Source organism: Callorhinus ursinus, unplaced genomic scaffold (assembly GCF_003265705.2).
Source record: "Callorhinus ursinus isolate GAN/ISIS: 27379988/994484 unplaced genomic scaffold, GSC_fseal_2.0 scaffold133, whole genome shotgun sequence".
Lineage (NCBI taxonomy): Eukaryota > Metazoa > Chordata > Mammalia > Carnivora > Otariidae > Callorhinus > Callorhinus ursinus.
The window spans coordinates 332,519-360,282 of record NW_027397195.1 but is presented as its reverse complement, the minus strand read 5'-3'; the positions used below and the strand labels follow the sequence as shown (position 1 = coordinate 360,282).

The 27,764-nt window shown below is 45.8% G+C and overlaps 1 protein-coding gene across 1 annotated transcript; it reads right to left on the bottom strand.

Annotated features, from left to right (window-relative positions):
* Positions 1-729: 729 nt before the first annotated feature.
* TRPV1 (transient receptor potential cation channel subfamily V member 1) lies at positions 730-27,764 on the bottom strand. The gene is made up of 15 exons (XM_025851492.2): positions 27,478-27,764; positions 26,514-26,680; positions 26,285-26,437; positions 25,662-25,802; positions 25,216-25,514; positions 24,471-24,650; positions 22,335-22,493; positions 20,598-20,693; positions 19,079-19,149; positions 14,276-14,441; positions 13,779-13,845; positions 10,434-10,756; positions 8,856-8,983; positions 8,178-8,293; positions 730-1,581 (listed from the first exon to the last, which is right to left on the bottom strand). Exons 1-15 carry the CDS (start codon positions 27,762-27,764, stop codon positions 1,409-1,411), a joined length of 2,526 nt encoding a protein of 841 aa, XP_025707277.1. The 3' UTR covers positions 730-1,408.

The window sequence follows — 27,764 nt, the reverse complement described above, 5'->3', positions numbered from 1 at the left end:
TTTGGATCCCTACATTTGTATCTTTGTGGTAAATACCCCATAGTGCAATTGCTGGATCGTATGGTAGCTCTATTTTCAACTTTTTGAGGAACCTCCATACTGTTTTCCAGAGTGGCTGCACCAGCTTGCATTCCCACCAACAGCGTAGGAGGATTCCCCTTTCTCCACATCCCCACCAGCATCTGTCGTTTCCTGACTTGTTCATTTTAGCCATTCTGACTGGTGTGAGGTGGTATCTCATTGAGGTTTTGATTTGGATTTCCCTGATGCAGCTCTGAGTAAGTTTGAAAGTTGATCTAATTTGCAGAAACTTGCAAATATCTGACATCTACATGACACCCTCTAAGGAAGGCCTACAGGAAAAGCAAGGGGTCCCAGACCCACAACAGGAAGCACAAAGCCCTCATGTCTCCGCGCTGCAGGGATGGCCTGGCATGCCCTAGCCCATTCTCTGCCAGATAGCCTGGCACCACAGTTAAGTTCCAGGCTCTGGAGTCAGACTGCTTGGGGGCAGACCCAGGCAATGCTGTTTACTGGCTGTGTAACCTTCCTAACCTCAATAGTAAGTCCCAGCCTCGATAGTACCACACGCACACATACACACCACAGAGCCAACTAGCTATGCTAGCCCAGTGACTGGCACAAAGTTCACACTTGGTATGATATTTATTTATTTACTTACTTACTTATTTATTTGATGAGTGACAGGATGGGTGGAGGCAGAGGTATGTACCACTGCAGGGGGCGGGACTATGGTCACTATAAATGGAAGATCATTAAAAACTCTTGCCACGTGCTTTTGAGACATGGTTCTGTACTTTTATCTGAACAGCAATAGAGCTAATGTTTTTGGGACTGTGATGTATCACACAGAAGGAGGAAGCTGCTCTGGTGAAACCTGATTCTGGCAGAGCTGGAAATAGGGCCAGCCTCCCCTACCTTCTCTGAGGACTAAAGGACATCACCCCCAGACCACTCTGTCCAGGGGAGGTATTAAACACAATACAGAGAACAGCTTCAGCATTTTACATCAAAGGACATGTTTTGTTTTGTTCTAAGAGGTGTTTTCCTGGGCCTCATTTACTTTTACTCCTAGTACTATAAATAAATAAAACAGGGTCATCACATATGTCCACACAAAGATTCATCATTCATGATACTTAACAAAGTCAGTAAAAATATGAGAGCAAAATCCTTTCTTGGTGGAGACTCACTTGGGGACAGTGAGGGTTGGACGACTATCTCTTCCCGTGCATCCAACAATGCTTCCCGCAGCTTGTCCAGAGAAGGCGAGGCAAGTGCCTAGGCAGGCCCAGACCAGGTCAGGCTGCTAATAGTGCCCTATTGTTCTCTACACGGTGGGATATTCTGAGGACCAACAGTGTTAAGAGTACCCTAGAGGGGTCCCTCACTTCTCCCCTAAAGCAACAGGATCCTTGAAGACCTCAGCATCTTCTGGCTTGAGGGACCCTGCAAAGTGCCTCAGATGAACTTCCTCTGGCTGGGCAGAGTGCCTTTCTCTTGTACTTGCATCTCTTAAAAGGGGAACCAGGGCAAAGTTCTTCCAGTTTCTTCCTGAAACTAAAGGGTAAAACATCATTACTGCCCTGGATGCAGCAAGCAGAAATAAACACTTATTTCTTGGCCTTACCAACTTGTTGGTCTCTTAAAGGAGACCCAGACAGTTGGTCCTTCCTGAAACACATGGATAGGTGCCATTTCCTCTTCCCTTGCCTGTTTAAGGAGCCTCGTCCACTCTGGAAGATCCTAAATTCTCTTCCTTCACCTCACCCTGACTTGCAGGGACCTCATGAGAGTCTATTGCTTGCCCTTCCTTAGTCTCCATTTCCTCCCTGCCCACATGGGAGGAAGAGCAGATCTCCACAGAGCAACACTGGGGCCTGTGCTATGGTGGCGCCACATCAGGTCAGCTGTAGGGTGATGAATAGCAGCCAAAGAATCAGGATTTGTGGACCAGGCCCCACCAGGGCATAGCAGATTGGGAACAATGCCAAAGAAACCATGGTATCATTAGGCCTTGAATGGGGCTCTCATGTGTGGGCAGGGAGCTCCTGAAGAGAATCCAGTTATCACCACCATAGCCACCTCCAGCTTCCCAGCCACCTAGGCAAACCAAAAACCAAGAGGGAAAGCTGTACATGTTCTCCTACTGCTGCCAGAGCCCTGGTCAGCCAAGCCCTCTGGTTGGCCACCCTGGGCCTAATCTCTCCAGAAAACCAGCCTCAATTTATACCTCCTATCCTCAGGCCATAGTTCAGTCTCTTCTGCTGGTGTCTAACACTGACCACATGTCAAAGGCATCAGGAATATGGGAGACTGGGCCCATCATGACCACCCCAGCCAAATTCCCCAAGTCTTGGTGTTTACCCAAGCCTGCAGGCTGATGCTGGCCTGCCCCCAAACATAGTCTTACATCAAGCATCAACTGCTGAAGGAGGATCCCTTGGGAAACCCAGGCATTGAAGCAGGACTTCATGGGGACATAGGCCAGGTCTCATTGAGACACAATCTTCTGGCTGGTTCAGTGTTGGGGACACCCAGCCTCAGAGACTGCTTGGCCCAGCTCTAGCTCAAAGGCCCTGAAAGGAGGCATGGGGCTCCCAGGGCCCACTTCCCACAGTCCTGATGCCAAGACTCCCTCAGTGCCCTCCCTAGCTCAGCCACTAACTGCTTTCTTCCCTGGCCTTTCTCTCATGCATTCCTTCACCCCTTCCCAATCATACACACTTTGTGGGTGGGAGAGTTCCTTGTAATCTGAATTGTATGACTATTCATTACAAAAGTGTCCACTGCTACAAAGTTGTACAAAAAAGCAAAATCCCCAGGAAATATTCACTAACTAATTATAAATGTGAAATCAGGGAACCTCTAACCATCTCCTACCCCAACCCAGGTAACACAAATGTGTATATCCCTGCTACTTGGTCCATATCTTTATTAAGATCACAGTGAATGTGCAATGTTATAAACAGCCAACAATGTCATGCAAACACAATGCAAATCAGCTGCAAAGTAAAACAGCAAATCTTTCAAAGATGTGAGGTTTCAGGAAATCAATAAGATTGATATTGGAAAACTGCTCAAATTACAGGCAAAATCATCTTTGAATGGCTCTGTGGCAAAGTTAGACCAGTAACAATTGAAGAGATAATCAATAAGTATTATGACATGACACAGGAAGTGCTTCTAATGAAACTAGTGGGAAAATTACAGGATTTCAGGAGGCTCTTGATAAAATAGATTTCTACTTCCAGCCCTGATGGAGTATGTAGTACTGGGCTAGCTACCCTGTTGTAAACAACCATAAAACAGGACAAAATGCTTGCAGTAAATGTTTCCAGGCATAGGACACAGACCGAAAACTGCAATTGTTGAGAAAAAGTGAAATTCACAAAGTAAGCCCTGTGATCGCCCTGATGCTTTGCATAGGGACAATTTCTCTGACTGTGGTGCTGTGAGCTGGAGTCCAAGCAGAGCATGGCAGTACCTCAGAACTAAGGAAGAAGAGATCAGGGTTTGGGGCAAGTGAAGCACAAGAATCTGTGAGAAAGGGCTCAGAAAAAGAGGAAGAAGAGAGCTGTGGGGGTGGAGGTCTAGAAGTCTGGGCTGGGGGCTGGACTGTACTTGTACAACATGAGACTGCATAAGGCTTACCAGACAGTGGCCACTATAGGGCTGAAAATGGGATAGAAACACCAGAAGCTGAGCAGTACTGAGTGGAGAGACCTCCTTAACACCTTTTTTCTACTCTGAGGATCAAGTTAAAATACCAGAAATGCCCTACTTACTCTACATGCCCTAGAGTAAGATCTAAGCAAGACCTAAACCTAGACCTGACAAAGCCTAAAACCAAGCCCTGACAAGATCCTCAGTGGAAACAGTTTGGAGGTTGAGTCCCACATGTTTGATGGAATTGGCAAATACCCTTGGCATTTCACAGATCTACCATAATAAAGTTTAAAACTAAGCCTACACAAGTTCAGGGTGATTCATCAATAATTGAACTGCCAACTAAAACAAAAATTCAATCCAGGGTCTCTACAACATATTATCCACAATGCCCAGTATACAATTAAAAGTTACTAGACATGCAAAGAAACAGGGAAACGTGACTCACAATAAGAGGGGAGAAAAAGCAGTCAACAGAAACTGTCCCCAAGATGGCCCAGATGTTGGATTCAGTGGGGAGACAATTTAAATCAACTATTATTAATGTGTTCAAAAAAAACAAAGGAAAATAGGATCTTGACGAGAGAACAGCTAGAAAATCTCAGGAAAGAAAGGAAAACTGTAAATAAGTAAATAAATTAAATAAATAAATAAATAACCAAATAGAAATTCAAAAAGCAAATAGCATAATACTTGAAATGTAATACTCACTGGATGAGCTAAATGGTAATTTGGAGGATAGGATCAGTGAACTTGAAGACAGAACAATAAAATTATCAAATTTGAGAAACAGAGAGAAAAAAAATCAAGGAAAAATAAAGCCTCAGAAACCTGTGGGACAATATCAAATGATCTAAAATACATGTAGGGGCACCTGGGTGGCTCAGTCAGTTGAGCATCTGGCTCTTGATTTGAGCTCAGGGCATGATCTTGGGGTCCTGGGATCAAGACCTGTGTCAGGTTCTGCACTCAGCAGGGAGTCTGCTTGAGATTCTCTCTCCCTCCCCCTTTGTCCCTCCCCCTGCTCTCTCTCCCTCTCTGTCTCTCTCTCTCAAATTAATAAATAAAGCTTAAATAAAATAAATTAAATAAAAGACATGTATTCGAAGTCCCCCCAAAATAAGTTAGGGACAATGAAGCAAAATATATATAGTTTCCCAATTTGACGAAACACTGATGTACAGATCCAAGAACCTCAGGCAAGCCCTAAACAGGATAAACCAAAAAAACCAAACCTAAGCACATTTTACTCAAACTGCTGAAAACCAAAGATGAAGAGAATATTTTGAAAGCAGTCAAAAAGAAAAAGACAAATTACATACAGGAATGCAAATGATGAGTAACTTTTCATCAAAAACAATGGAGGCCAGAAGATAGTGGAGAAAAAGTTAGTGATGGAAATTTTTTTTAAAAAGAGGAAAAAAAATCTGTTAACCCAGAATTCTTTATTTGGTGAAAACATCCTTCAAACATGAGAATGAAATTCACATTTTCAAGTAAACAAAAGCTGATAGCAAACTAATTGACAGTGATAGAAATTAGACAAGTGGTGACCTGGGATGGGGAGAGTGGAACTGATTACAAAAAGGGCACTTCCTGGCCTGATGGAAATGTTCTATATCTTGAGTGGAGGAGTGGTGGTTGCCTGAGTATACATTTGCCAAAACTTACCAAACCATACATTGAAAATGTGTGCATTTTATTGTATGTAAATTATATCTAATAAAGTTGATTTTAAGTTTATAAAATATTTTAAAAATGAGTTTCTCTATGAAGCAATATCAAATATGAAAAATGCAGTATCACGCTATCAGGCAAGTTGATCTGAAAATTGTGCCCCTTCCCCCACCCTCCCAAAGAAACCCCAAACTGTCAACATCTGATTCATTCTTTATTTAAGAATTAGTAACATCAGCAAAATGGCAAAGTAGGCAGCTCCCAAAACCTAGGCCTCCACAAAAACATCAAAAACAGATAAAAAAAAAAAACCCAGAAACTTTGGAACCAATGTTGTCACAACTCTGGGAAATAGTCTAAGGTTTATAGCAAACAAGTAAATGCTGAATCAGTTTTAAAAATCAATGTAAATGTATCATATGACCTCACTGATATGAGGAATTCTTAATCTCAGGAAACTGAGGGTTGCTGGAGTGGTGGGGGGTGGGAGGGATGGGGTGGCTGGGTGATAGACACTGGGGAGGGTATGTGCTATGGTGAGTGCTGTGAATTGTGTAAGACTGTTGAATCACAGACCTTTACCTCTGAAACAAATAATACATTATATGTTAAAAAAAAAAAGAAGAAGAAGATAGTAGGAAGGGAAAAATGAAGGCGGGTGAATCAGAGGAGGAGAAGAACCATGAGAGACTATGGACTCTGAGAAACAAATTGAGGGTTCTAGAGGGGAAGGGGGTGGGGGATGGGTTAGCCTGGTGATGGGTATTAAAGAGGGCACGTATTGAATGGAACACTGGGTGTTATATGCAAACAATGAATCATGGAACACCACATCAAAAACTAGTGATGTAATGAATGGTAATTAACATAATAAAATAAATTAAATAAAGAAATCCAAGGGAGAAAAAAAATCAATGTAAAAATGGTAGGGAACTAAAACTATAGAACTCTTACAAAAAAACATAGGGGAAAATCTTCAAGACATTGGATTTGGCGATAATTTCTTACATATTACACCACAAGAATAGGCAATAAAAGAAAAGAATAGATAAATTGAGCTTCATCAAAATAAAAACTTTCATATCAAATGACAACTCATAGAATAGAAGAAAACACTGGCAGATGATATACCTGATAAGGGTCAATATCCAGAGGTATAAAGAACTTCTATAACTCAGCAACAACAAAACAAATTTTTAAATGGGCAAATTGCTCTAATAGGCATTTCTCCAAAGAGTACCTATAATGACAAATGAGCATATGAAAAGATATTCAAAATCTAGTCATTAGGGAAATGCAAATCAAAACCACCATGAGATACAACTTCACATCCATTAGGATGGCTACAACCACAACCACAACAACAAAAACCCAGAAAACAGCAAGTGTTGGTGAGGATGTGGAAGCCTCATGTATTGCTGGTGGGAATGTACAGAAATACAGCTGCTTTAGAAAACAGTTTGGCAGTTCCTTAAAAAGTTAAACATAGAACGATCATATGACCCAGCAGTTTCATTTCTATCCAAAAGAACTGAAGCATCTGACTCTCGATTTCAACTCAGTTCTTGATCTCAGGGTCATGAGATTGAGCCCCTCGTTGTCGGGCTCCACACTGAGTGTGGAGCCTGCTTAAGATTCTCTGTCTCCCTCTGCCCCTCCCCGCTTCTGCCTCTCTATAAATTAATTAATTAATTAATAATAAAAAAACTGAAGGCAGTGAGTCAAACAGAACTGTGTAGATCAACGTTCATAGCATTATTCACAACAGCCAAAAGTTGGACACAATCTTGATGTTGATTGAACAGGTGAATGGTAAATAAAATATGGTATATACCTACACTGGAATATAATTGAGCCAGACACAAAAGGTGTGTCCTGCTTATACCAAGGTATCTACCCTAGGCAAAATCACAGAGACAGAAGGTAGAATAGAGGTTACCAGGGGCTGGGGGGTGGGAGAAATAGGAGTAATTGTTCAATAGGTACAGAGTTTCTGTTTGAAATAATGAAAATGTTTTGGAAATAGATAGTGGTGAAGGTTGCAACACATTGTGGATGCAATTAACACCAATGAACTGTACACTTAAAAAATGATTAAAATAGCAACTTTTGTATTATACATATTTTACCACAATTTTCTAAAAGCTAAAAACAAAGAATTAGTGCAGAATTGTAATTATAACTCAAAATCTGTTCAATACAAACTAGATTTGCTTCATTTTTAAGTAAATGTTCTCAATTAGACCTTCAATTTAACACGTACTATTAAATGTTTACCATGAACTGTTAAAGGACTTTTTCTCTGGTGGTGGTTTTCCACAGAGCATTTCTGCTCAAGGTATACCTACCCTTTACTCTTCCCATGCTTCCTCTGCCTGCCTGGATGTGTTCCTGCAAGGGGAGTTTTTGCCTGCACCTGCTTGTGCCGTAGGCCTCACAGAGCGGAATGTGACACTGGGTATGAGCAACGGGAAGAGGAGATAGGGCAGCCCACAACAAGGCCAGCTGTCCCAGATGGCTGTACATGGGACAAGGGCTTCCGCTGGGGCACCTGAGGACAGGCGCCTGGGCCAGGGTGCTGGCCGAGCTGGGCGTGAGCATGGGCATGTGTCACAGTCAGCTGTGCAGGAATGTGTGAGAGTACACAAGAGTACCTGTGACTGAGTGTGTGCAGGTGCCTGACCCTTGGGGCTGTCCCAGCATCCAGGCTGGGGGGTGAAGAGGGCCTGCAAGGAGCAAGGAACCCCAAGGCTTCACCTGCCCAACATCAGGCCACTTCCATGCCACAGCACACTTCCCTCACACCTCACCTCTGCCTGACCGCAGGGAGAAGCTCAGGGTGCGCTTGATGCCCTCACAGTTGCCCGGGTCTTCATTGATGATACCTACATTGGTGTTCCAGGTGGTCCAGTTGACCTCATCCACCCTGCAGGGCAAGGAGACAAGGGAGCTAGGAGCTGATGGCCTAAAAGCCATGCCTGGCTTCCCAGGTTGAGGGAGTGCCACAGGCCAATCCCAAGAAGCCCATAGACCAGGATCGGGAGACATAGCTGGTAGGGGGAGGGCTGAGAGGGGCTGCTTTTTGGACACCACCCCCAAAGCTGTGTTCTCAGACCACATCATGAAGCCCAGGGACTTTAAATGCTGGATTCCTGGTTCTGACCCGGATCACTGGATGACCCCTTTTGGACACCTCATTTTCCAGTAGGTCTGCTATGCCCACAGTAAGTCCCTGGTGCCCACAGCTGAGCCTTGGGGTAGCCCCTGTGCCTACCTACAGTTGGCCTTGGGAGAGTCCCCTATGTTCATGACTGGTCCCAGGAAGCCCTGAGGCAGGTTTCTCTATCCACAGCTGGCTCTAGGTGAGCCCCCTATGCCCACAAAGCCCCAGAATGGCGTCTGTACCCATAGCTGGCTCTGGGTAGATCCCTGATATCTATAGGTAAGCCCCTGAGCTCCCTAAGTTTGATTTCTTGCCTGGGCATTACCTGAAACACCACCTGTAGTCATCCTTGCCATCAGGTGTGTACCCCACTTGCAACAGCTTGCCTGAGCGGAAGGCCTTCCTCATACACTTAAGGAAGCTCTTCTCCGTGTCCAGGATGGTGATAGCTCTCTGGGAGAAGACACAGAGAGCAGAGGGACAGAGGGCTCATCCCAGGGCTTCCCTTGGCTGCCAGTGGGGCTTCCAAGATCAGCCTCTCCAGAGTTTCTCCCAGCCCCAGTGCCCCTAAGCTAAACCCCAGTGCCTTTTATCTCAGGCTTGTTTCTGTAGCCTAGCAGGTGCACAGTCCAAGCTCAGCCTATCCAGCCCAGACCTGCCCAGGTGCTGCTGGTGCCTGCCAGGTCAGGTCGGAGCAGGGCCTCCCATGAGCAATGTGGAGTGTCTAGCCCCGGACTCTTCCCTGAAGTCCTCACAAAGGAACAGATAGTGTAGCAGCTAAGAGCAGGGCCACAAGATGGGACCGCTTGGCTTGAATACTGACTGTGCTACTTACTACAGATAGTCCCCAACTTACAATGGTTCAACCTAATGATTTTCAACTTTATGATGGTGTGAAAGCAATACGCATTCAGCAGAAACCATACTTCAAGTTTTGAATGTGGATCTTTTCCCAGGCTAGCAAAACATGGTACAATCCTCTCTCATGATGCTGGGCGTTCCCAGGCAGCCATGCAATCACAATGGTCAACAACCAGTACACTTACAACCACTCTGTACCCATACAACCATTCTGTTTCTCACTTTTATTATAGTATTCAATAAATTTCATAAGACATCCAACACTTTATTATAAAATAGGCTTTGTATTAGATGATTTTGCCTAACTGTAGGCTAATGTTAAGTGTTCTAAGCACATTTAAGGTAGTCCAGGCTAAGCTGTGATGTTCAGTAGGATGGGTGTATTAAACGCATTTTTAAATTATGGTGGTTTATCGGAATGTAACCCCATTGCAGGTTGAGGAAGATCTGTAGTTACCTTGGACACAGACACCTAACTTCTCTAGGCCTCATTGCCTCTATCCAAAAATGGGAACAGTAATGGTAGCCACTTGATAGCATTGTTGTGAGAATTAAATGAGAGGATGTAAAACACTTAGAACAATACATGGTATATAGAGTCAATGCTACTTAATAAGAATGACACTTTTATTATTAGGTGGGAGGGTAGATGTGGACCAGGGGCCTCAAAAAATAAGCTGTTAGGGCTCACCCCATTCTAGCTGCTGCCCCCAAGTCTGGTCTCTGGTGCCCACACTAGACCAAGCTCCTGTGAGGCAGGCACCCCACGGGGCTGAGCCCTCCATCTCCTGCCCCTAGGGACTGCCCAGCCACAGTAAGCACATGCTGTGAACACCAGTTGGGGATGCTTGGGAGGAAAACCCTGAAGAAGGGCTCAGAAGGGAGATGACTGGGGGAGAGACGCTGCTGCTTGATCCCCCAGGCCTGCCTGGGCTCTCTGCCCTTCCTCAAACCCTGCAGGAGCTCACACACCTAGCTGTGTTAAGCAGCAAACAGAGCTGCAGACAGCCTCCTGCTGCACACACCCCACCCACTGACCCACCTGTAGCTTCCAGATGTTCTTGCTCTCCTGCGCAATCTTGTTGACAGTCTCACCCATGAGGGCAATGAGCATGTTGAGCAGAAGGATATAGGTGAGAATCACGTAGGCCAGCAACAAGATGATGAAGACAGCCTTGAAGTCATAGTTCTCGGTGAACTCCAGGTCGCCCATACCAATGGTGAACTTGAACAGCTCCAGACACGTGGAGTACAGGCTGTTGTAGGAGCTGTCAGGTGGCCGGCAGCCAGGCCCTCGCCACCTGTGCAATGTGGACTCAGCCGGCACAGAGTTATTCTTCCCATCCTCAATCAGCGTCACCACCGCTACAGGGCATGGGGAGGGACAGGTGCAGCTGCATGGAAGCCAAGACAGATCCACCCACAGACATACCCCATAACTCAGGATGGGTCTGCAGCAGGGATGCTGCTTGGCCATGGGACACTTTTTTTGTGAATTTAACAGAAAAACAACCCTCTTCTTCAGAACTATCAGCAAACTGTTGTAGTATAGTTGATCCTTGAACAACATGGGTTTGAACTGCATGAGTCGACTTATACACAGAATTTTTTCAATAAACACAAATACTGTAAATGTATTTTCTGTATGATTTTATTAATAACATTTTCTTTTCTCTAGCTTACTTTATTATAAGAATATACTGTATAATATATATATAATGTACAAAAGATGTGTTAATTAACTGTTTATGTTATTGGTAAGACTTCTGATCAGCAGTGGGCTGTTATTAAGTTTTGGGGGAGTCAAAACTTATTTACAGATTTTTGACTGTGCAGGGAATTGGTGTTCCTAATCGCCATGTTGTTCAAGGGTCAACTGTATACTGTTCTGTTACAATAAGAACTTTATCATCCTCTGCTAGGAAAAAACTGTTAAAATAAATATGCAAATCTATATATACAATGTGAATATAGTCACCTTTGTGCAGCACACAACCTGCCTAACTTTACATATCAGTTCTGAATCCATACCCAGCTTCTCAGTCACCCCCTGTCTGCCTGTACCCCTTAGAGGGTGACCCAGAGCCAGCTCATTCCAGAATGATAGGGACTAAGCAGCTCAGAGCAGAAGAGTCTCGCTGCATGCTACACCTTTCTTTGGGAAATAGAATCTGGAGCCTGAGAGCTTCTGTAGCAGTTGTGCCCCATGGTTACTGTGTATCCGGTATCCATTAACCCACGTCCTGTGGGTACCGACAGACCAGGGCCTTCAGACCAGGTGCCAGGGCCCACACCCATCCCTGTCAGTCAAAGTGCCTAGTCAAAGCTGTCCATAACTCTGAGACAGAGATTCCAAAACAGGCTGTGGGGTGGGGACAGGAGACGGTGTGCATATCAACCATATAACTGCAGGACTCAGATGAGGATCAAAGCAGACCCAGGTGCCCAGAAATGCTGTGCATGTGTCAGAAGGGCACAGGAACCAGCTTGGAGAGACCCCGAGTAAATATGATTACTCAGACAATCTCAGCATCAAGATAGATGGTAATAGTAAAGATTATAACCCATTTAACAAAGTGAGAATCCATGAAAAGGAAACAAAACCAGAAAAGAATCTGTGAGGCCATGCTGATGTAAATAATAAATGAATGTAGGAGAATGGAAATGAATGTAGGAGAATGGAAAGCTCCTCCCTACAATAGAATACCAGCTAATAAATGTGGAAGCCATGACAGACTTAGAAAATTGTCATCTGGCAACTATTGGGATTAAGTGATTCAAGTGAGAATCATCAGTGGATGCTAAAACTACCAGTTGAGTTATGATGAGAAATAGGATATCTACCTAGTCTCAAAGCATCTCCTCACAAATTACTTATTGATTCCAAAGGTAAAGGTAATTACTTGACAGTAATCTAGCAGACCCATCAAAACCAAGTAATTAAAATTAACATCACCAGAAATGGACTAAACAAACATTATGGGACTCCTGATACAATGCACTGAGGAAGACACACATTACTTCCTTGATATTATGATTAAAAAAATGCATACCTGAATCTAACTGTGAGGAAACATCAGACAAACTTAAATTGAGAGACACTGTAAAAACTAGCCTTTACTCATTAAAAATGTTAAGGTCACAAAAGACAAGGAAAAACTGGAAAACCACTCCAGATTAAAGAAACTAAAAAGACATGACAACTGAATGTAATTCCTGATCTGGGATTTTCATTTCTCTAAAGGACATTATTAGGACAATTAGTGAAATCTGCTGGGCATCTACTATTCTGGGGTCATAAGGACGTCATCCACAACTCCCCCCTCCTTGTTCTTTGTTCTGGTGGGAGAGGGGGGCCTGGTATGTAAAGGGGTCAAGTTTCAGGGGAGCCCTCAAACCTGGGTCAGGGCCAGATAGCCTGATTCTTGAGGAATTAGCTGGGAAAGTGGGTCCTGAACTAAACCAACACCTCCCCAGACATTACAGAGGATGGACAGTTTATAGACCATGTCCCACACACCCATGGTATAGACGGGCTCTGTGGGCAAACTGCTTGGACACTGGCACCCACCCTCTCAATCATAACAGCATAGATGCCCATCTACTGGGCATCTACTATTAGCTATTAGCTAACAGTACTGTATTGATGTTTATTTCCTTATTTTGATCATTATACATTGCTTATGTAAGAAAATATTCTTGTTTTTAAGAAATGCAGGCTTTATCCAGTGGTAAAGGGCTGATCATGTCTGCAGCTTACTATTTTTTTTTTAAGTATGGTGGTGGTGGTGGTGGTGGTGTGCATGTGCGTGTGCACGTGTGTGTACCACGGAGAGAATGTGATTTTAAAATGTGGTAAAATTTGGAGAATCGGGATAATAAGTAAAGAAAAGTTATTTGCATTATTTACAAGTTTTCTGAAAGTCTGAAATAATGTCAAAATTAAAATTTAAAAAGGGGCACCTGGGTGGCTCAGTTAAGTGTCAATTCCTGATTATAGCTCAAGTCATGATCTCAGGGTTGTGAGGTCAGGCTCTGCGCTAGGCACGGAGCCTGCTTAAGTGTCTCTCTCCCCCTCTCCCTCTGCGCCTCTCCCTCTGTCTCAATTAATTAATTAATTAAAAATAAAAAATTAAAAAAAAACTAAGCCAAAATGCAGCTATACTTTAGGCAAGCAGTACTTCATACCTCTAAAATTGCTTACAATGTTTTATGAATTACATTTCCAGGTTCTCCTGCTCATTTCACTGTGTTCTTTATTTTCCAGCTCTGTCACCTGCAGATACACACCCCAGCGGGCCTCTCCCCACCCAGCCCCTGCAGAGTCCTCAGGAAGCTGAGGTGAGCAGGATCTCTGCCCACCACCAGCCCTGAGCAAGCCCATTACCTGTGGAAAACCCGAACAAGAAAACAAGGTAGACAAACATAAAGCGACACAGGTCTCTCAGGATCATCTGCAGGAGAGAGCAGGCTTGTCAGAACCAAGTCCAGTCCCAGACAAGGCCAAGGGAAGGGTCAGGACTATGTCAGCCCGGGGGTTAATCTTGAGCCCAAGTAGAACTGGAGAACATGCAGGAGGGTTTGGTTTGGTGGTTTTCAGTTCTGGGGTCATAAGGACGTCATCCACAACTCCCCCCTCCTTGGCCTTTGTTCTGGTGGGAAAGCGGGGCCTGGTATGTAAAGGGGTCAAGTTTCAGGGGAGCCACCAAACCTGGGTCAGGGCCAGATAGCCTGATTCTTGAGGAATTAGCTGGGAAAGTGGGTCCTGAACTAAACCAACACCTCCCCAGACATTACAGAGGATGGACAGTTTATAGACCATGTCCCACACACCCATGGTATAGAGGGGCTCTGTGGGCAAACTGCTTGGACACTGGCACCCACCTTCTCAATCATAACAGCATAGATGCCCATCTGCTGGAAGCCGCGGGTGTAGTAGAGCATGTTGGTCCAGCCCATGGCCAGGGAGAACACCATGGAGGCCACGTACTCCTTGTGGTGGCAGAAGTACAGCACCACGGTCCCCAGCATGAACAGTGACTGCACAAAACTGAAAGTGGAGGGATAGGAAGCTCTGTCTGTGAGCACCCAGGAGACCTGGCACCCCTCAGAAGCACAGACCACAGGCTGGGGTAGGAGCCAGGGTTGGCTGTCCTGCTTCCTTTAGCCAGTGGGAGCAACAGCGACCCCAAGGGGGCAAAAGTTGGTTAGGGGGTGCAAAATCTTACACTCTTTTTGTAGAAAGCACAAATATTAACACAGTACATAGACAACTATACAGTATATTTGTGGTACTAGATTTCATGGAAGGGGCAATTAGGAAAAAAAACATCTAAAAAGGTAATAATGAAAAAAGGCTGACTTTATCAGTAAGGAGGGGCAGGCCATGCTCTCCTGAAAAATCACAGTGGAGTCTGCAGGTCACACCCTCAAACTCAGAAGCAGAGCCAGGGAAGATGTCCCTCAGCAACTTGGCCTGCTGAGGGCTACCTAAGTAGGATCCATGGATAAGGTAGAGTAAATCTGATAATCCTATGTCAGAGTCTGCCCAGGGCTCCCTTCTTTACATATTCATCCCAGGTCTCCTTGTTCATCACGGCCTCCTCCTGAAAGTTCCCCCAGCTACCTTTACACTGTAGACCACACTGACCACCTCAACTCCCATTTGTAGGAGAGAACCCAGCAAAAATTTATCACTGGGCTGATGTGAGTTTACCGCAAATTGATGTCAGTAGACTGGCTCATCAATTCCGCTGCAAAGGAAAACTATTCCTCTGTATTTGCAGAACTTTATTCCTCTGTATTTGCAGAACCTTAGCCAAGATAAGAACTGACACCAGTTGAAATAGGTAAAGAGTTGCCTTGGATGGCAAATGGAGCCCCCACATATGAATTTGGGAAGCAGTGGACAAATGGAAACTGACTTAGCAGATGCAACAAAACCAAATCCAAATCTGTAGGGGGGAAAGTCTCAAAAGACTTAGGGACCTCTGGAGGAGAGATGAAGAGACCTAAAATAAGGAAGAGTGGAGGTTTTGTCTCTGAAGAAGATAAAACAAAAGATCTTTGGACCCACTTTCATCAAACAGTGAAAGCATTGGTATTTTACCAAAAGCAGGAGACTATATGATTTTTATATAATACAGATTACAGAAATCCCTCTTTTCCACTCAGTTCTCAGAAATCTGGCAACCAGACTTCTTCCCTCCAAGTAGAATATTGAAAAGATACAATCGACTAACTTTGGATATTCTTCAATAAAGAGCTTACACAGACTAGTTTATAGTGAAGCTCAAAATTGATAAGCCCTATTCACGCATTAAGAGCTTCTAGGGGCACCTGGGTGGCTCAGTCAATTAAGTGTCTGCCTTCAGCTCTGGTCATGATCCTGGTGTCCTGTGATTAAGCCCCGCTTTGGGCTCCCTGCTCGGTAGGGACTTGCTTCTCCCTCTCCCTTTGCTACTCCCCCTGTTTGTGCTTTCTCTCGCTCTCTCTCTCCTGCTCTCTGTCAAATAAATAAATAAAATCTTTTTAAAAAAATTTTAAAAAGAGCTTCCAACCAGCTTTTCAGTCCTCCACTCTTACCCATGAGCAGCCAGCAAAAATTTCCAAATATCCTCTAACATGAAAGATAGAGCAAAACAAGAAAATGGGAAACAACAATTTGGAGAAAATAAAACCTATGCAAAAAGAAGAAAAATTTACCAAAAACTATTTTAACAGTCTCAGAGAGACAAAAGAAGATTGCATCAATGAAACAAGAATAGAATGCTATAAATAAGGAACAAAGAATTTTTTAAAGAGTACTTAGAAATTAAAAACATGATATAAAAAATAATAAATACAATAGAAGTGTTGGAAATTAAAGTTGACTTGAAACTCCCAGAAAGAAGAGCCAAAGATAGATAAAACCCAAGCGAGAAAAATATAAGAACTGGTTCAGACTAGGTCAGGAAGTTCAATATATATATCATAGGGTTCCAGAAGAGAAATCCAGAAATAAAAGATATAAATTTCCAGATTGAAAGAGCCCCCTAAGTGCCCAGGACATTGGGTATTTTTACACATCCACATCAAGACACATCATTCAGTTTAAGAACACTAGGAACAAATGGAAGATACTACAGATTTACAAAGAGAGAAACCAAACAAGGTCTTAAAGGAGGATCCGGGATCAGAATGGTTTTGGACTTGTCATCTATAATAGTGGAAGCAAGGAAACAATGGAGAAATATCTTCAAATTTTTAGAAGAATGTTATACCCAACCAAGTTATCAACCAAACATGAAGGTATAGTAGAATATTATCAGACATGCCAGATTTAAAATAAATTTTACTCCCCCCTTCCCTACTATGTGTCTTCTCTCTTTGGCTAAAGGATGCCTTCCCCCCAAACAAGGGAGTGAATCAGTAAAGAGGAAGACATAAGGTTCAGAAAATAAGGGGTTCAAATCAGGAGAGAGGTGAAAGGGATCTCCAAGGTGCAAGTGAAGGGATAACACCTTGGATGTATACGTGGCAGCAATGAGACTCAAGAACCAGGTATGGAAAGCTGTCATCACTGTGTTCTCTACCATAAGACCATCCTTCTCACCAGATGACAATACTGAAGGATGTGCTCAAACAAAACGAGGAGGAAAATCAAGAAAGAGACAAGAAGTCTAACCCAGGAAGAAAGCAGTGAGTATCCCAAGGCTGGCAGCAAAGAGGAGTCCCAGGATGGCAGCTAAGCAGCAGGCCCAGAGAGCAAGCAGCTCAGTTGAAAGAGAGGACAGCACTTCAGGAGGAAATCTCTCAAGGGGAAAAAAAAGGGCGGGGAGCAGGGGATTCCAATCATATAATTTAGGTGACTGATTTTGAGAAAAATTGTACTGAGAGACTTCAAGATGTGTGGGACGAGTTAACAGTGGATACAAATAAAACTAAACAAATAAAAACAAGACAATTACTAACTTTAGGAGAAACAGGAAAAAAAGAAATATAGTATATTATGAAGCTCAACTGTGAATACTACATGTAGAGACACAAGAACATAAATTACTCAATATCCAGGAAAACAAAAATTACTATGAACCATATTAGAAGGCTAGAGGAGTGGAAGCAGAAAGGAAGGACATATAAAGATGCTAAATCGTCATCTACTGGGTGAGTAAACATCAGAAGAAAGTTACGAGAATGAAAAGTGTCCCTGGGAAGGAGGAACGCAAGGAATGGGAAGGGTTAAGATGAGGGACTCATTTACTGGCTCTAAGCTTTTTAGTGCTCTTCAATGTTTCCCTGTGTGCATGGGTAGCTTTGAAAAATTAAAATAAAATAAATTTCTAACCTGCCTACAACGGGTATTCCTAGAAATAGAATCAAGTTTATTGGCACAATGCTATGTAAGAGAATATTGCTTCTCTTAGTAAAGCAAACCAGCATTGCACTAACCCTACAGACCCCATTCTTTGGGGTTAAAGTGTAAGTATCTCAGAGAAAGATAAATACCATATGATTTCACTCATATGTAGAATTTAAGAAACAAAATAGATGAACATAGATGCAGAGAAGGAAAAATGAAATAATATGAAAATTGAGAGGGAGGCAAGCCGTAAGAGATGCTGAACTCTAGGAAACAAACTGAGGGTTGCTGGAGGGGAGGTGGGTGGGGGGAAGGGGTAATTAACTGGTGATGGGCATTAAGGAAGGCACTTGATGTAATGAGCACTGGGTCTTATATGCAACTGATGAATCACTAAATTCGACCCCTGAAACTAATAAAAAACAAAACAAAATAAAAGTGTAAGCATCTCAAGATTATAGTAAAAGGATGGGGTTTGTGAGTCTTAGGGACAAGCTAGCTACAATTGGATGAGAATCAACTCCTTGCATTTGCCAGGAATAAGGAAAGAGGCCTCAGGAATGAGGGAAACCTGGAGATCAGAGTAAAGTCCGTAGAAGAGATCCTAGGAGAAGAATCCATCCCCATCTGAAGATCCCCTCTGTATCCTGGGTCCTGCAAGGAAACCTCCTAAAGTTCCAGTTTATTTTGTGAAGGAAGGAGGTTCTCCGTGACATCCACATTGTTTTATAACTCTGTTTTTGCTGATCTGTCTCCCCATAAAGCAGTGTACCTCCCCAAGTGGGGGGCATTTGTCAGTATCTGGATACATTTTGGGCTGTCAAGACTGGGGGACATCTGGAAGGTAGAGGCCGGGGATGCTGCTAAACATTTTACAATGCATAGAACAGCCCCCACAGCAAAGAGGCATCTAGTCCAAAATGTCCACAGTGCCAAGGCTGAGAAACCCCGCCTTAAAGACTGGAAATTCCTTGAAGTTAGGAATCATATGTTTCATCTCAGTATCCCAGTGCCAACTCAGTGAATGCCAAATGGTCGGACAAATGTATGAAAAAAATGAACGGGAGTGTTCCGACCGTAATTCAGACCATAAGCCACACAAGCCAACCCCTGTCATTCCCTAGCACCCGGTGCATATCTGACATAGAGTAGAGCCTCAGCATCCACTCACTCAACACACATTTACTGAGGGCCTTCCATCGTTCATTCAACACGTCTGTGAGATCCTACTATGTTCCAGGCCCAGCACATGTAAAAGCATGGGTGAGAACCGAGGGCTCTAATCTTAGGACAGGGCCAAAAGAGGCTGTGTTCTATTGAGGCATGAGAGTCAAAGTGTCACGTACAAAAGCATCTCACTGTAGCTGTCCACAAACAAGGTCTTCAGTGACGGCCGCCTCTGCAGGAAATATTGAATCTGCAGGCAAACAGAGAGAGTCAGATCCCAGGAAAGGCTACATGGTGAACACTTGCAATGTTTCCTAAAGGGCCTACAATGGAACAGAGGAGTGCATCAGAGCAGAGACTCTGAAGAGGGTAGAACAGTGAGGCTAACAGATAATGTTATGTAACTCGGTTGGGAGAGATTTTTAAAAATAGAGAGTGGAATTACAACTATAGCTAGAAATAAAGACAGGAATGAAAATCATCAAAATATTATTAATGGCTGTGTTTGAATGATGAGATGGAGAGTGCATTTTTTCCTAGTTTTTTTTTTAAGAACTGTGCATTAGAGTAAAAATTTAATCAGCCTCCACTGAACTAAATCCCTAGACTAGGCAGGGCTCTCCACTCCCTGAAATCATTCTGACTGATGCCCACATTCAGGGCTGGCGGCTAGGAGATCCTCTCTCGGATACACACACACTCCACTCCCTCCCACTGGTTACTCCTGCTTGCCAAGAGCGCTTTTCGCCCACTGCACTTGCTACTGTGGCTTTGTATTTTATTATAATGTAAAATACGAGTGCAAAATAAAGATAGTTGCTTCTGTGAAGACAGAGTCCGATGATTTGGAAAGGCTCCTTAATGGTGAGTCACTAAGAAAAATCGGATGTAGCTTAGATCAAAAAGATTAAGGGGAAAAAAAAATCACAATAATCTCCAATTATTTGTAACAATGTAACCTGTAACAGTGGTCCCAATTTCAAAGAAAAGACTGTTCGTATGTTAGAAAAATTGCCAAGGAATATGCATGTATTTTCAGGTAAAATAAAATGATACCAGTTTATGTGTAAATTTCTTTCATTATTTTGAACTTTAACAGACTGTTTGGATTAATTGAACAACTACCAGTCATGATCCTGTCACTTAAGACGCTTCCATTCTACTTCTGTAACTAAATATTACAGTTGATCCTTGAACAGCATGGTTTTGAACTGTGAGGGACCACTTACATGCAGTTTTTGTTGTTGTTGTTGTTTTTGGTAAATACAGTATGGTACTGTAAATGTATTTTCTCCTCCTTATGATTTTCTTCATAACATTTTCTTTTCTCCAGCATACTTTATTGTAAGAATATAGTACACAATACATATATCATTATTAGTAGTTACATTTGGGGGAAGTCAAAAGTTATATGCAGATTTTTGATTGTGGAGGCATTTGGCGCACCTAACCCCTGCAGTGTTCAAGGGTCAGTTGTACATTCAGTGAGGGGTCCTGATTGTCTTCGAACGTGACTACCCTGGGCCTGCAGGAACCCACTGGGCAGACCCTCAACCCCTAGTCGTGACTGCTTGGAGGGCTCTCATCTTCACCTGTGTATCTCTCCCATGAATTAAAGAGTGAGTGAGCAATGAGTGAGTCTCTTGGCTTTTTGTTTTGGTAATAATGGAAACTCATGGTGTGGGAAGGAATGCTTACCCCGCGGAAAAAAAAGTAGACTCCCCCTGATACAGAAAGAATCTCGCCAGTGACTCGGAAATAGTCCCCAACGGTGTGTTTCAGCTTATAGGGAGGCTGCAAGGTGCAGAGAAGTTAGTGACACCATTCACTCATTTATTCACTCAACAAACATTTACCAAGCCCTGTGATTAAGAGTCAGCCCCTGCCCAAGAGGCTCACCCTCTATCAAGAGAAAGGCATAGGGGTGCCTGAGTGGCTCAGTTGTTAAGCGTCTGCCTTTGGCTCAGGTCATGGTCCCAGGGTCCTGGGATCGAGCCTTGCATCGTGCTCCCTGCTCCATGGGAGGCCTGTTTCTCCCTCTCCCACTCCCCCTGCTTGTGTTCCCTCTCTCGCTATATCTCTCTCTGTCAAATAAATAAATAAAATCTAAAAAAAGAGAGAGGCATAACTAAAGACCATGCATTATTGGGGACATTGCAAGGAGGCCCCTCTGTGGGACCTGATTCCCAAAGTGGCAGCCCCTAGGTGCCAGGCAGAGTATCCTCACCGTGCTGTGCTACCTCCCAGACAGTGTCCCAGCCCAGAGCTCTGCTGAGACGAAGCTGATGGCATAGCCGGAGACACTCCTATAGACTCAATGCCATGTGCATCCTGCTGCTCCCACAGCCATGGTGGGCCCCTGTCAAGGCTTCCCGCGGATGGCAGAAGATGGGACGTCCCCCACACGTGTGTCATCCTTGTGTCTCAGACACTTTCCTGAGGTGGGTTTCCTTTCTGCCGGCTATCGGTGGTTTGTAAACACTGCTTCACTAGCTTGTCTTATTAGCATGTTTCTCTTTTCTCATAAAATGAAATTATTAAATGGCCCTACTAGGTGGATAGAAGCCAGGTTTTACCTAACTTGGAAGTGGAGTTTTAAATCAAATTTATAGGCAGGCACCCTGGAAATAAAGGCAACAAAGTAAGTGCTTCAATATCAAATAGAAAGGATCCAATTCAGTAACTCAAAGGAGTCCATAGCTCCTGGCAGAGCAAGAAGTCCGGTCTTAAGCTGATGTGAAGGATGGCCCAGGGCCTGGCACAGAAGATGTGCTCAAGGGGCGCCTGGCTGGCTCAGTCGGTTAAATGTCTGCCTTCAGCTCAGGTCATGATCCCAGGGTCCTGGGATCGAACCCCATGTCGGGCTCCCTGCTCAGTGGGGAGCCTGCTTCTCCCTCTGCTGCTCCCCCTGCTTGTGCTCTCTCTCTCTCTCTCAAATAAATAAAAAAAATCTTTGAAGAAAAAAAGAAGAAGATGTGCTCAAAAGTAGACAACCAGGGAATGAAAAATGAGCGAGTGAGTGAACAAAAGTGGGCAGGTTAGCAGCATGGCAATGGGCCCAGGGCTCACGCCAGCCCATGACCCTGCAGACAGCCAACCCAAGGAAGAGCTGCTTCTGGAGCCCTAATTCCTCCATCTCTTCTAACCTGTTATCCCTCCTCTGCCATCAGGGACCTCATAGACCGCACACTCGGCCTCACAGAACCAGGAGGCTAAAGGAGGGAGTGAGAAGGCAGGGGGAGGGGTATTACCAGGACAGCCTGAGAGGGGGAAGGCTGAGCATGGGTACATAAGGAGCTCCAGGTGATCTTTTCATCTCTCCAGCAAGCTGGGAAGGAGTCCAGGGCCTGGCCTGGGTCTGGGTCTTGGGGGTCTTATAAGAATGCCCATTGCTCTCCCCACTCCCCTGTCCGGAGGCTGAGGCTCAGTCCTCACCAAGCCATCCACAGGCCTGTAGTAGGCTGCCGTGGTGAAGATGATCATATACAAGCAGTAGACAAAGAAGTTGAAGTAGAAGATGCGCTTGACAAATCTGTCCCATTTGTCCTGCAGGAGTCGGTTCAGAGGTTCCACCAAAAGCATGTCGTGGCGATTCTAAGGGGAGCAGAGAGAGATGAGGCTCACTCCCCAGCCAGAAACCACAAAATCTCATATCTAAGAGTCTCTGTTAAAGTTCCAGTGTCCCTAAGATGGATGAGCCAAAATCAGGTCATCCTAACATTTGCAGGCCATCAAGCCCAACCCCCAGCCCAAGCTTAAGCTCCCCCAGTGAGGTCTCTGTTCAGTGACTTCTTCAATACCTTTGGGGATAGGAATTGCCTTGCTGCCTCGCACAGCCTGGGGAGAAATGCTGTCAGGAAGATCCAACCTCTGCAGTAAAGTTGGTCTTCTCTGCTTTCCACCAGTTGTCCCAGTTCTGTACTCAGGGACCCCAGTACTGACTTTCTGCCCAAGAGAGCCTTCAGAGACATGAAAATGGCAGCCATGGCCCCACAGCCCTCTCCTCTCTAGGTCAAACACCCCAGCCTTTTTGGAGCCATTTCATTTGGGCCAGCCCTCTGGGATTCCAAGTCCAAAGCCCTGCTTCAGCGAGGCGGCCCAGATGGAGGCTGACAGGGCAGAGCAAAGCAGGCTAGACCTCTCTCTCCCCTGAACTTTGCCCCTGTAAACACAGCCTTTGTCCTGTGAGATCCTGTGGCAGCCCCTCCTCACTGACAGCACAGACCCACCCCTGGGTCTGCCTCAGGGGCAGGTATTGCCTTAGAAAGAATGGACAGGGAAGGTGGCCTTTCAAAGCAGAGGTGGTAGGACAGACTTTTCATTAAGTGGCCCTGGGACCCTCATTTGGAAACAAAATAATTAAGTAAGATGGCTACCTCACACCTACACAAAAATAAATTCTAGATAAATTGAGGAGCCAAACATAAAATATCTACAAAGGAGCTAAACAAAAGTATTGAAGGATATGTGTATAATCTTGAAATGGAAAAGGCCTTGCAAAGCAAGATACAAGTCACAGAAGCTATAAAGGAAAAAGACTAATTAATTTGACTCTCAAAATGAAAACCTTTTATAAGCAAATGATGCCTTACATGAAGTTAGGAGGCAAGAGACAGACTGGAAGAAAATAAAATATTTGGAACTTATGCAGTAGAGAAAGGATCAATTCATTCTATAACAAGAGCACCTACAAACCAAAAGGAATGGGGCCAACAGTCCAGCAGAAGAGATGGCCGAGGACAATGAATAAGAAATCTACCAAAGAAATATGAATGGTCAGATAACTATACGAAAAATTATCCACCTCACATTAGTCAAGAAAATGAGAGTGAAGACATCAATAAGATAATATTTTTGGCCCCAAGAACTTAAATTAGTTTTTGAGAAAAGATTGATGATACCCAGGTTGACAAGGACATGGTGGTGGGCAAATGAATAGATGCAGTCTTTTTGGAGGACAACTTGGCAGTAGCTATTAAAACATTAAAACATACATACTTCTTTGATTTAGCAATTCCAATTCCAGGCATCCTAGAAAAATTCCCAAACCCATGCCAAGTGGCCTGCAGCATTGTGGTAGCAAAAAACTGGAAATAACCTAAATGTCCTCCAATGGACATTTACTCCCCATCCCTACTATGGAACACCATGCAGACGGAGTTTTTGAATGGAGCAGGCCCATATGTACTGATATAAAATGATCTACAGACACACCATTAAGTGAAAAAACTGCTTGTTCTACATTTTGTATAGTATGATCCCGTTTATATAAACAAAATGAAGCCACATGTTTTTATATGGTATAAAAAGAGGGTTCTTTTCGTCTATCTGAAATATTTATGTTTTTATGGGAAAACTACCCTACATTATTTGTATGATGAAGGAAAACATTCAGTGGGAATAAACGGGGAGATGAGGCATCAGGGCCTAGGCCCCAGGCAGGAGGTTTTCACTGATGAAAGGACAGGCAAAGCTGGATGGGGGCTGGGGCCGGGGGGCCGGGGGGGGGGGGCCTGGGGCACAAAGAGGCCAGAAGCCCGCCCTGCCCAGGCCCCACCCAGGTCCACTCACAGGGGTCTCACTGCTGCTGTAGGCAATCACCTCCAGCACCGAGTTCTTCTCACAAGTGTCAATGCAGGACAGGTCGTAGAGCGAGGAGTGCACGGGCCCGTATGCCCATTCGGTGAACTTCCTGGACAGATGCCTGCACTCAGGCTCCTGGATCTCCCTCTGGAGAATATAGGCCAAGACCTACCACAGGGATACAAGAGCCTGTGAGAGACCAGCCTGGAGCCCCGCCACAGGGGCATCCCCACCCGGCCACCGGCTCTGCCTCAACAGTAAGTCTGCTTCCTAGCCCAGCTGGAGACCCAACCCAGCCCCAGGAGAGCCCTCACTTCTATGCAGCAACCTCCTGACCAACCTGCCCACTTACTCAGACCCCAACTGTAGCCACAGCAGACCCATCGTTGCCTGATCGCACTTGGCTGATCACACCTGGTCACATCCATTTCACCCTTGGCTCAACCCACCCCCATGCCCAGGCACCAGCACCTCACTCCCACTCCGTGTCTGGCTGGTGCTGTCAGAGGTGGAAACCAGAGAGAGACAGGGGTGATGCCTGGCTTCTGCTCAGCATCTCACAATCCCTCTGGCTTACTCTAATAGCCCCCTACCCCCCACCCCTATAGGCTAGTATCACAGCAGCAGGGCTCTGCAGGGGGGTGATGCCAGGTGTGCAGCAAGGCAGGCAGTCCCCTCCCACAGCACCCTTGAAAGCCACACCCCCAGCTCAGGCATGAAGCCTCCCCCCTACCCCAATTTTCCCACTCCGGGCGGCCAGAGCCAGTGGGGTCAGCCCCTTCTTGTTGGTGAGCTCCTCCAGCTTCAGTGTAGGGTGGAGCTTGGCCCCTAGGATCAGAATCTCGTTGTACATGCTCGTCACAAATTTGGTGTTGTCCACTGTGTTGTCGGCCACTTCCACCAGTGCGTGCAGCACCGTGTTGCCCACGGAGTCCCTGGCGCTGATGTCTGCTGGCTGCCAAGAGTTCTGCAGCAGGAACTTCACAATGCCCAGCTGGTTGGTGCATGCAGCCAAGGAGAGGGGAAGCTCACCTGTGGCCAACACAGGCATATGATGGGCCCCAGGAATAGACTAGCTTGGTCCCTGGACCACCCAGCCTCCAAATCCCTCTGTCTCCACCCCAAACCTCCCCTTAGCAATTGTCAAAAAGCCAAGTGTCTGCCTCTTGGTCTCCCTACCAAAGTAGAATCCAGGCCGCCCCTTGGTTTTCTTAAAGAAGTCCCCGTTGGCTGCAGCCTGGACGTCTGCCCCGTTCTCCACCAGGAGGGTGACTAGTGCCATGTTCCGCCTCTCAATGGCAATGTGCAGGGCCGTCTGGCCTGTGGAGATGTGTGCCGTTGGCTTTGTACTCACAGTCCTGTGCTTGGACAGGTGCAAGGGGGAAGACTTCGGCAGAAAGTGCCAGATGACTCCCCCACAAAAGAGGAGAGCAGGCTGGAATGCCCAAAGGGGGCCCAGGGAGTCCCTGAGGCAGGAGTAGAGACCCCCAGGGGAACACCAGACCGGGGACTGGAGTAGTCAGAACTGCACAACGTCAAGGAACAGTAGCAGAGAGAGTAGCCATGGCTTCCAGAGGCAAAGAACACCCAGTCCGCAGAGGGGAGGATGGGACCGTCAGCACCGGGAAAAACCAAGTCCAACAGGTGGGGGGCGGGGGGCAAGGACCCACTGGGAGCAGGACATGCCATCAGTGGCCGGTGCAAGGAGCAAGGAGCTGAGAGGCTTGCCCAGGCACAACAACGCCTCCGGGCTCCGGGTGTGCTTGTGGACAGAGCCACGCCAGACCCCACCCCCTCCTCACCCTTGTAGTAACTGTCTGTGTAGCTGGCGTTGACTAACTCCTTCAGGCTGTCCGTCTGCTGGGCAATCTCCAGGAGCAGGGGGATGGTGTCATTCTGCCCATCGTGCAGGTTGAGCATGGCTTTCAGCAGACAGGTCTTCCCTGTCTCTGGGTCTGCAAGACAAAGTGAGGGTCAGAGCAGGGCACAGCAGCCGCAGCCCCTCCCAGGAATCTGGCTGTCCAGGGCCACCTTTGAACTCGCTGTCCATGAGGTGCTTCTTGCTCCTCTGCAGGAAGAGCAGCAGGCTCTGCAGCTCCTCACAGTTATTCTGAGCGACCGCTTCAAAGATCTTCCTGCGATCATAGAGCTTGAGGCTCTTCTCAGGTGCAGCAGTGACAGAATCCTGGGATGGCTGCCTGTGGGCCGGACAACACCTTCATCGGACTATTGTGATTTGCCCTCAGCACTTGTCAGGGAGCATGGCGAAAGCCCAGGGCAAACCAAAACAGGGGAAAACGTGGTATAAAACCCATCCCTTAGTTAGGGGACTGTCCGGGAAACTGATGTAACAAGGAACTCTGGGGTGCATGTGCCCTCATTCCATCCCCACCCCATCTGTAGGCACCATGTAGAAAGTCTTCCCTGTCCCCGCTTCCTCCAATGCCCCGGCCCCTCACTTCCCTGCTTGTTCAGGAGCTGGGGGTCTGGAGGCAGTGGCCTGGAGGGGGCTGGAGGCAGGGGTTTCAAGGGTTTGGATGGCCACTGCCAAGTGAAAAATTGTCCCCGCACTGGCCCAGAGGCTAGCTAGTAGTTAGCAGGTCACCCTCCCTGACCTGCCTTGGCGGAGGCAAGAGAGCTGGTGGGCTCCTCACTAGAACTGTTCTGCACTCTTTGACTAAAAGCATCCTGGCTTTGAGCTTTTCAACTGAAAGTCTAAATGTTTGGGGCTGCTGAGCATTCGAGGCCCGGACACCTAGAGATCAGCCGGCAGCTAATATCAGCATACATGCCAGCATCCATGACCATGTGTCCCAAAGCTCCTATGAGTGCAGATGCTGGACCACCAGATTTCTGAAGGCTCCCCGGCTCCCTGGCTCTATGACCTGCAGCCCAGAAACTCGAGCACCACGTGATCTCCGTTGCTGGGGCCTCTGCCAGGTAAGCCCATTCGGCTCCTGGTGAGGATAGGACCCAGGCTCCAGATACAGCTTACCTGGCACAGGTGGGGCCATCCTCATGCTTCTGGATGATGACAACAGGGCTGACTGTGATGGCTGGGCAGGAGGCTGGCTGGCCTTCTTCATAAGAGCAATCCATAGGAGAAGCCTCCTCTGAGTCGCACTTCCCGAAAAGCCGGCTACGGCTCTTAGCCGTGGTGAAGAATTGGGGCTTGGCTGGAGCTGGCCTGGAATTAGGGTCTCCATCCAGGGGGTCTGGGCAGGAGTCCTCTTGGGGTGGGTCCTCAGACTCCCCTGAATCTGAGCTCCTCCATTTCTTCAT

Coding starts and splice junctions, on each gene's coding strand:
- TRPV1 (XM_025851492.2), bottom strand. CDS start 27,764: ATGAAGAAATGGAGGAGCTCAGATTCAGGGGAGTCTGAGGACCCACCC. Junction 22,494..24,470: donor ACAGCAGCAGTGAGACCCCT/GTGAGTGGACCT, acceptor TGCTCCCCTTAG/AATCGCCACGACATGCTTTT. Junction 10,757..13,778: donor CTTGTTCGGGTTTTCCACAG/GTAATGGGCTTG, acceptor CATGCCCTGTAG/CGGTGGTGACGCTGATTGAG.